The sequence below is a fragment of the Quercus lobata genome, chromosome 5 (genome assembly GCF_001633185.2).
Source record: "Quercus lobata isolate SW786 chromosome 5, ValleyOak3.0 Primary Assembly, whole genome shotgun sequence".
Lineage (NCBI taxonomy): Eukaryota > Viridiplantae > Streptophyta > Magnoliopsida > Fagales > Fagaceae > Quercus > Quercus lobata.
Genome location: NC_044908.1, coordinates 44,025,373 through 44,035,432, shown reverse-complemented (window position 1 = coordinate 44,035,432; position 10,060 = coordinate 44,025,373). Strand labels below are relative to the sequence as shown.

Genomic DNA, 10,060 nt, shown 5'->3' with positions numbered 1-10,060 from the left:
ATTTTGTGGATTTTAGTATATGGAATTTATGAATCTTGGAATTTTATATCGAAGATGGAGTAGCAAAATTTGCTTTGTAGAGGAAGAAGTGTAGATTCAAAGCTGCAAGCGGCAGTGATTTAAAAGATAGAGATAGAAGAAGTCACTCCTAATGGTTTGTATACCTTGCCTCTACCACTGTTAAAACCATTAAATTCAAAAAACTTCAACGCTAGTAGTGAGGATTCTTTTTAATTTTTGTTATTATCTTGTGTGCAGCTTTATGTACCTATGTGATCTTTTTATATTACTAATGGGTACAAACGCAAAACACTCCCATCACAACAGAGAGAGAGAGAAGCAAGAAGGAAAAGAAGAAGATTTGAGAGAAAGGTTCTGTATTGATTTGTTCAAGATTGAGAGAGAGGTTTAGATGATAAAAGGGAGATTTTCTTTTGATTTCGGTATTTTGGCTCAGCAGAGGGTCAGGTAATTTCTCTCTATGAATTTCTAATTTATTCATTCCTTACAAATCTACATTTCTGAATTTCCACTATATTAAATTTCTATATCTTCTCAATCTCTATTGATTTCAGTAATCCTTTCACACAGTCATACTACATCTCACTCAATTCCCTCAATTTTCCACCAGATAGTCACACCGATTCAAGTACCGTATGGGCTTTTTGTTGTATTGTTGTCATCTATTTGTGTTTTCCTATGTAGCACGGGTGCGTTTCGAGACTCGGGTGCGGGTGCGGGTGCGGGTGCGGGACTCGGCAATTTTTGAAAAAGGTGGGTGCGGGTGCGACGGGACTCGGCGATTAAAAAATTATTAAAAATATTTTTATTTTTATTTTTAATATATTACTAAGCATACTTTTTTACATTATACAAATATATACCAAATTTAAGAGGCAGAGACAGAGGCAGAGTCGCAGAGATCAGAGCAAGAGAGAGTGAGACGGAATGAGAGAGAGGTAGTGATGAGAGAACTAATGAAAAAGAGGCAGAGAGCTAATGAGAGTGAGAAACGAGTGAGTAGGGTTTAGTATTTAGATTAAACGGTGCGTTCTGTGTGTGTGTGTGTGTTTTTTTTTTTTTTTTTTTTTTTTTTTTTTTTTTTTTTAATTTCGGCCGTTTCGGCCTGAATCGGCCGTTTCGGCCGATATCTGCCGATACGGCCCGAGTCGGCCCGATTCAGCCCGAATCGGCCCGAGTCGAAGCCGCATAGGCGCGAATCGGCGCGAGTCGGCTAAGATCCCGAGCCTGCCACGTGGCAGGACTCGGTCGGACGCGGCCGGACGCGCGGGCAACGGCGTCCCTCGCGCGTCGCCGCGTCCGGCCGCGTCCGATGCGGGTGCGGCACCTCCGGTGCCGCGTCCGTGCTTCATAGGTGTTTTCTCTTGGCCTTGCATGATTTAGGAAAGAGACGAGGAAGGAGGTAAAAATCAAGAGCAAGAGAAGCTTTGTATAGCAAGTGTAAATCATGGATGGAGATGGCTATGAATTGAAGGTTCAGGTACATCAATAAGTGCATATGTATTGATTGTGAAAATGTTTGAATGACTTTTTATTTTTTAATTTAATTTAATTTTTTCTTTGTTCGTGATGTTCTCTTGGGCTTGCATTTTTTTTCCTTTTGGTTTTGCAATAAAAGGAACTAAACTTCAGGAAACGAGAGTTTTAGATTGGTTCATAAGTTCCTGGTTTGTGTTTGTATTTGTTTCCTCTACTTTTATCGGGTATTTTGGTTGAATTTTCAATTTTTGTGGAAGCGAGAGATTAGTTTCAACCACCATTGTTTGTTGACCAGCTAAGCTTTTTTTTTTTAATTATTTGTTGTTAATTTTTTTCATCTGGTTTTTGTTTACTTTTGTATCTTCTGCTAAGTAGTTTTTTTTTTTTTTCATATTTGTGAGAGTGATAGTTTGGGTCCAAAGGGTCAAAAGGCTTGAGTGTCTTCTTTTGACGACCATTCAATATTTTTTTGTTGAAGCTCTTATCGTTTTCTTTTTCCTCATCAATTGGCATATTCCTTAGATTCTCACAAAATATGCATGACATTAATGGCTTGTTTTCCCTTCAATTTGTTTATATGGCTGCTTAGTGGACATTTTTGTCATATGTAGATTTCTATGCACACGATCTTTCACAAAAAAGGTATGAAAGAAGCATTGGGAAAGTTTAGAAACTAGAGTAGAATGGTTTGTCTAATTATTTTGAGATGACAAAGATACACGATGTCTATAGACTACTATATATACATCAATATGAACTTAGTATACAAGATATAGCAGAATATAACATTTAGCAGAATGTAATGTGCGTAAGATTCAGATCATGAAGAATTAATTTGTGAAAGTTAATTTTGTATTCAACACTATTGTGAAGTTGTTTTGTGGTGATTATTGCTTCTACCATATGAATTAAGGATATTGTTAACCTAAAAAATTACTCCCACTGAAGCTTTTGCTCTCTTTGAATGCTATCTTGCATTCTCTAACTAGGTTTTTCTTTCTTTGTTTTTTGTATTTTTTTTTTTTTGGGCATCATTTATCCTTTTAAAATATAATAGTTTAAGAACACTATAGCTGGCAACTTCTCCCTTCAAGAAAGGGCATGTCTAACTTATCAATAAGAAAAAAATTAATTACTATTCCAATACTGTTCTAATCCTATATTTGTAGTTAGATAGTGTTTTCCACGTGCCTTCAACTGCAACAAAACTAGTAATTATTAAAAAAATCAGTAATGTTTGAAGTGAAATAAAAGTAGATTTTTGTTTCCCATAAAAATATAAATATATAAAAAAGTTGATTTTTGTGATAGGTTTCTGCTTCTAGATTTTGATGATATTTAATGATCACCCTTTTTCCATTGTTACAAAAAAGAGTGACAATGTAGGGAGAGTAAGATACAGTGGGCATAAATACCTTTTTTATTTTTTATTTTTTTTATATGTATTTAGATAGAGAGAGAGTTAGCTTAGCCAATTGTGGGCTTAAATACATGTTTTTTATTTATTTACATTGATATATTTGCTATTTGAGTAACTTTTTCATTATGTATGGAGTTTAGAGTTTAGATTCTCTACCCATTTATTTTGATATCATTGAGCTAAATTATTATATTTTAATTATTATCAATTTCATTTTCACATGCCTATGTTGAATTGAATATTCTATTATATATAATATGTGCTTTTTGAAAGAAATTTAGAGCTAAAATTGATATTATTTGTCATTATATTCCACATGGAATGCATAACTTGTTTGTTGTTACTTTTATAAAATAAAATAAAAAATAAAAAAGTATAGAGCTTCTAAAGTTAGTTGTTTTGTTTCATTCTATTGTTTTTACAAGATCTATTGAGTTTGATAAGTATTCATTCTATGGTTTAACGCCCATTCGTTTCCTTGCCTATGTTATTCTAAAAAAACAAAGTTTCCTTGCCTACGTGTTTAACGGAATAATGATGTATCACCCTGTCCATTATGACAAAAAAAGAGTGATAGTGTAGGGAGAGTAGGATATAGTAGGCGTAAATACTTTTTTTTGGATGTATTTAGCTAGAGAGAGAGAGAGAGAGAGAGAGAGATTTTTCTTTTTTTTTTTGAGAAACCTAAAGAGAGAGTTAGCTTAGCCTATTACATATATGTTTTTTTATTTACTTTGATATATATGCTATTTGAGTAGCTTTTACATTATGTATGAAGTTTAGAGTTTAGATTCTGTACCCATTTATTTTGATTTCATTGAGCTAAATTATTGTATTTTAAATGCTAATTTAATTTGTATATCTTTATTTTGGCATTTGTGAACAACAACAAATGGAATGGTTACTTAATGATATTATACACTACAAGACAATTCCAAAACTTTTTTTTTACATGGTGAATGAAATGATGAGATTTATTATGTATGAACATATTTGAAATGTTAATGTATTAATACTTGAACAGGTTTTATCCATTTATGTATGAACAAGTTTATGACATAAACAAATTTGTGGAATATGTGGAACTTATTTCATTCACCCTGTATGAACTGTTGGGATTTGTGGAGCCTAGTTGTGTTTGATTTGGATTATGACTCAACCCAAAATAATATTGTTACAGTTTTTAATGGGAGATTTTCTGAGGCTTAGTCATATGCGCAAGATATAAAACTGTTGTTTTGGATATTAGGGTTTTAACTTTTAAGTTGTTTTTTAGAGAGAAAACTCTACTGTTGCATCTTGTATTTTTTTTCCCTGAGAATAATGAAATCCTTGTAACTCTGTGGACATAGGCAAATTATCGAACCACGTAAATATTGTCTTGTGTGATTGTTTTCTTTGACGCATATTTTTCTCTATTTTTGCATCTTACAAATTTGAGAATTTCGTGTACATTCCCTTCAACTGGTATCAGAGCCTAGGAATAGGTTTGAGTGGGAGCAATGGCAAAGGAAATAAGGAAAGGCGTTTGGAATAGAAAAATTCAATGGCACAGACTTTGGATTCTGGAGGATGCAAATCAAAGACTACCTCTATGGGAAGAAGTTGCATCTGCCACTTTTAGGGGAGGAACCTTGCAAGTATGAAAGATGATGAATGGACTCTTCTTGACAGATAGGCACTAGGAGTAATCAGATTAACTTTGTGAAGGCCTATTGCACACAATGTTGTGAAGGAGAGGACCACAGCAGATTTGATGAAGGCTTTCTCTAGTATGTATGAAAAACCGTCAGCAAACAACAAGGTGCATCTGATGAAGAAACTATTCCATTTGAAGATGGCAGTGAATGCATAAGTAGTACAACATTTGAATGAATTTAACATCATCACAAATCAACTGTCTTCCATAGAAATTTATATTGATGATGAGATCCATGCATCGATGTTAGGATACTCACTAAGGTGCATTTGAGACATTGTGGCTAGTTAGTGCAGAGTGCAAGGTAGTGTGTTGTATAGTGCAGGGCAGTGTGATGGACAATGTAGGGCAGTGTGTTGGGCAATGCAGGGCAGAGTGTAGGGGTTTGCTGTTATGACAGAGTGTCAAGGGAGGCTAGTACAGAGACAGTTACCAGTAGCCTTAAAGTGTTGTACAGTAGCTTTAAAGTGTTGTACTATTGCAGTTTGGTTGTATTGTATTAAAGTGTTGTATTTAGTTAGTTGAGCTTAGTTAGATAAGCTGTGAGGTGTTGTACCTAGTTAGTTAGAATAAGATATAAACTACAATTCAAATTGTAAAGGATTCATTAAAGAAATAACACATTGAATAGCTAATTCCTTGAATTGCTATAGGAGGTAGATTCCCTGGAAGAATCAACCAATGGAGGCCTAGTTCCCTCGAAGAACTACTAAATTGAGAATCAATAGACATTAGGGATTTGGATTCTTATCAACCAATTGTTTTAGCTTCCTTACCAAATAGTTAGGAGGTTATGAGAATGGTAGTAAGCAACTCTACTGGAAAAGAAAAATTGAAGTACAATGATATACGAGATCTAGTTCTAGCTGAGGAAATTCGTAGAAGAGATGCAGGTGAAACCTCAAGATTTAGTTATGTCCTTAACCTTGAGACAAGGGTTAGAGGTAATGACAGAAATTCAAATCAAGGTAGATCAAAATCTAGAAATTCCAATTGGAACAAAAGTAAATCTAGATCAGGCCAATAAGTATAATATTGGAACTGTGGCAAAGCTGGCCACTTTAGAAGGAACTGCAAAAGTGTTAGGAAGAAGAACGAAGATGATTCTGCTAATGCTGTAATAGTAGAGGTATATGATGCACTACTTCTTGCAGTAGATAGTCCATTTGATGATTGAGTTTTGGACTTAGGAGTTTCGTTTCATACCACTCCACACCAAGAAATTATACAGAACTATGTTGAAGGTGATTTTGGTAAAGAGTATTTGGCTGATGGAGAAGCCTTGGATGTTGTGGGTATGGGAGACATCCAAATTCTATTGCCCAATGGGTCTGTCTGGTTACTTTAGAAGGTTCGACATATTCTTGGCCTAAAGAGGAATCTGATTTCTGTAGGACAACTTAATGATGAAGGACATGCAATGCTATTTGTTGGTGGTATCTAGAAGGTTAAAAAGGGAGCCATGGTATTGGCTCGTGGAAAGAAAACTGATAATTGTATCAATTTAAATAATTACTTATCATTAATAAATTAAATTATTTTGCCAAATTTACCCCCCAAAATATCGGCTATAAATATTAAATTGATCCCAAAGGTTCCTTATCTACTATGGCTATTAAATTGGTTTTTCTTTTTCTTTTTAAAAAAAAAAAAAAATAGAAAAGATTTTTCAAAAAAAATTTTCAAAAATTTTTTTTAACAAATTAAAAAAAAAAAAAAAACACTTTTTGACTAGGGGCATTGGTACCTTAAGTCAATTCATTTTCAAAAAATAAATCTCTGGACCAGGGGCATTAGCCTTCCTGGTAAACTTTTTCTAAAAGCTTTTTTGTTCATTCAAAAACACCAAGATTTTTCCAAAGCTTTCCTTTCAAGGACTCCAATTTTTTTCAAAAGCCTTCTTTTTAAGTGAATACAGGAAGATCCATTTGAAAAAACTTTTTCCAAATCATAATGGTTAATTGCTTGACCAATCAATTTGTTCCAAAGTGGGATTTAACTTCATTCAATCCATGTAAAATATTTAGAATATGAGAAGAAAATGTCCTAAAAGGCAATCAAAGAAATCCATCTATTCATTCAAAATTCTCAAACCATATAAACTCGATCTATATCTCAAAAAAATTGTCACATCATTGGAGCATTTGTACTCCTATTCCAAGAATAATTTATTAATAGAGTTTAAGTCACTATGCTTACAAGAAAGTATCACTAGGGATAGGAGGCCACTTTTAGTAAGCTACATTATTCCTTGACACCTATTACAATAATTATTCATTGCTAGCCAACTTGGGTCAAAATGGCCAAATACCACACTTTTGCAAAATATTTTGCAATATACCACTGTCTGTAAGATATTAAGCAATGTACCACATTTTTGAAACTTGAGTTGGTGAAACTCAAGTTTGCCGTGTAACTCAAGTTTCATAAACTCAAGTTTTTTGAAAAAATAGCCTTCAAATTTGCAAAAAATTGTTTGATAGAACTCGAGTACCCAAAAAGTGGTAGATTCCTACATATATCCAAAACAATAGTAGATTGATATATATTTCAGTAAACAGTGCTATTGTGTCATTTTGGCCCAAATGGTGTAGCAATATATTCTTCAACCATTAAATTCCTCAAGTGGCTAGCATTGTGGCCCATATATTAATGGATTTCTTGGGTGATACCAATGTGGGTTCGACTATTGATGTGTTTGTTTTCCAGCACAAGATTATTGAGACGAAACTGTTTTTGATCAAAATGAAACTTATTCTTGCTATGATTTAGTTCTTTGAGTTCTTTTACTCACTTAAATTTAGCTGTTGTAAGCAGCATTCAAGGTTGATTTAGGAACCATTGCATGTCTGTTTTGGGAATGCATCCGTGTGAGTTTTGATGATAACTTATTTGCATTCAGAGGAATGGTTTTATAATTTTGAAAATTTGTAGATTATATCATATATTGTTTGGTTAAATGAGAAGTTGAGAAAGCTACTACTTTTCTCATAAGTTACATAAACAGTGAATGGGAGCACAAGCTTGCTTCAATTCTTAGTAGTTATTTGTGATGGAACTGGAAGTGCCCAAAAAACTTAATATCAAAGATTGCTTTCAAATATTTGTGTTTCTTTTTAATGATCAGGAGTTTGATTGCATTTCAATTTGTACTGGCAAGGAGGACTCAAATTCAAGGTGCTCTGGAGTGTCGAAAGTGCTACTGAATTCCCACCTCGAAGAGCAATCATTTACATCCGTTGTGTCTTGAGTTGTATCTAATTTGTCTGCCAGAGTTGTGCCTCTTCTTGGGTTTCTAATATAAAACTCTCTAACTATTTTAACTGCCTCCTTCCAAGCTCTCTCTTCGTCAGGAGTTGCATTTCCTTCAGTAGCATCTTGATGTTGCTCACGACTTTTGGTTAAGAAAATTAGGGATAGAAATAGACAGATGGTTGAAGTGGCAAAAGATATTAGATAGAGAACCCCGAAGCTTTGGAGGCCCAAGCTTTCAGGTTCGCTGGAAGTTGTGTTGGTTGAGCATTCATGTGAGGGAGTCAACCATTCATCCTCAAGAAACTTTGTCTCTCCTTTCTCTGATAGCTTTAAAATTGCTTTAGAAAAATCCCTTGCAATTGGCGAGCCTTTCGGGAAGACCTGTGTGGGAAGCAAAATAAGTTATCTATTGTATTCTTTAGAAGAAGAAACAGGTTAATTTCTAACAATCCTAAAAACATGGAAAAGTAAAAAAGTTTTAGTTTTAATATCTTATTGGCTCTGTTAGAAACTATAATCATATATGTATGGAACACTCACAGAACCACATAAAAAGTTATTAAGTGGTGTAGAATTAAGGAAGCTTATGTATGTGTGTGTATATATATATACTAGTGTGTGTCTGTGTATGTGTTTGACAGAAAACTTAGGGCTCATTTGGTAATGTTGTTCTAGTAATATTGTTTAAGTATTGTGGAAATACATGTGAGTGAAAAAGTTTTGTGAAAATACATGTTATGTTGTTTAAATAACGAAAATTGTTGTTCAAACAATGTTACCAAACAGACTCTTATAGTACAGTTGTTTTAAGATGGTCAAACAAAGGTGTAATTAAATTAATAAGGTCTGGACTCTGGCATAATGTTTGAGTTACTACTCACAAAGCCTAATCCTCCAAATCTGTTGGTGCGTATGGTAGCAGTGTAACCCTTACAATACTTATTAAGGAAAACTTTCTCATATGGTAGTTCAAGAAAGGCAGCAGCTATATTGTTGCTTCTGAATTCCCCTGGATATTGGTCTTCACTGCTGACGTTCACAATATTTTCTGGCTTGAATTTAATCACATTCTCCAAATAATTCCTAACAAATGAGTCACCATCGCAACCAATTTTCAAGTTGTTTGCCTTCAAAAACTCAATGTTTGTAACATTTGGTCGCAATTTTTGAATAGTGAGCATAGAAGATAGACTAGCAGTATAGCTTGAGGTCAGGATCAACACAATAAACAGCCACACTACAATCACCAAACGTGTGAAGTTGTTATTGATTTTTTCCCCTGCAACACAAAACAACGTGCTATGAGTGCTTTCTACTCATATATAAAGCATTGTTTCCATTCAGTAGCACTCTAATTATATTTTACTTCTCTTGTCATTAACATGTTAATAATTAAGCAGGAGCTGGCAGAATACTATAATTAAATTCAGCCAGTTTAGGAATGCACTTTCCTTTTTTTAGAAACTTAAGGGTGAAATTTTATTATTGAAATTATCTAGACTTAAGACACACACACACACACACAAAAATCCAATTCTCACACTAGGGTGGCACTCCATTATTTGAGCTGCTATAAGGAAACAAATTTTCCAATGTTCTACTGACTAGTACACATAGTTAGACTTCTTAAAGCAATAAAATTAATACTTACTATGTGCAAAGAACAAGGACGAGAAGGTAAACCAAAGTGCAGTGCTAATCTGATTCTTCCATGGGCCACTAAATTCTGGATTGGATTGGCGCTCCAGGAACCAAACAATGAGCATTGTGTATATCATGATAGCAGCAGTCACCAACCACATGTCCCTGGTGAAAGGCTTCGTAAACATCAATGGTGATCCTTCAGGTTTTGTTGGAACAATCATGGCCAAACCTGACTCAGCATATGGAAGGGTAAAATCCACATATTGCAACCGGTCGGCTAGTATGGTGATGTCACCAATGACAGCATCATAAGTCTTTTGTTGCATTCGGACCGACATGACGAGGATAAACCTTAATTAGAATTATATAATTTTAACCAAATAAAATAGTTAAAAGCACAAAAAAAACCGCATTAGTTACTTTCTACAGTTTTATGAGACTTGTTTGATCTATGGTCTCTCTAAGGTTAATCATCTACTTGCTGAAGTGATCTATTAAGTTTTTCCTTTTATTGGTGTTTTTGTGTTTTTTTTTTTTTTGTT

The 10,060-nt window shown here is 34.1% G+C and overlaps 1 protein-coding gene and 1 long non-coding RNA gene across 2 annotated transcripts; one reads left to right on the top strand and one right to left on the bottom strand.

Moving 5' to 3' along the window:
- Nucleotides 1–331: 331 nt before the first annotated feature.
- LOC115989364 lies at nucleotides 332–8,302 on the top strand. The gene is made up of 3 exons (XR_004091898.1): nucleotides 332–468; nucleotides 1,405–1,501; nucleotides 7,747–8,302. It is a non-coding gene; the product is annotated as an uncharacterized LOC115989364 (long non-coding RNA).
- A 408-nt stretch (nucleotides 8,303–8,710) lies between these two features.
- On the bottom strand, nucleotides 8,711–9,856 carry LOC115990526 (glutamate receptor 2.9-like). The gene is made up of 2 exons (XM_031114352.1): nucleotides 9,526–9,856; nucleotides 8,711–9,153 (listed from the first exon to the last, which is right to left on the bottom strand). The coding sequence occupies exons 1-2, from the start codon at nucleotides 9,854–9,856 to the stop codon at nucleotides 8,711–8,713; spliced, it is 774 nt and encodes a 257-aa protein (XP_030970212.1).
- Nucleotides 9,857–10,060: the final 204 nt, after the last annotated feature.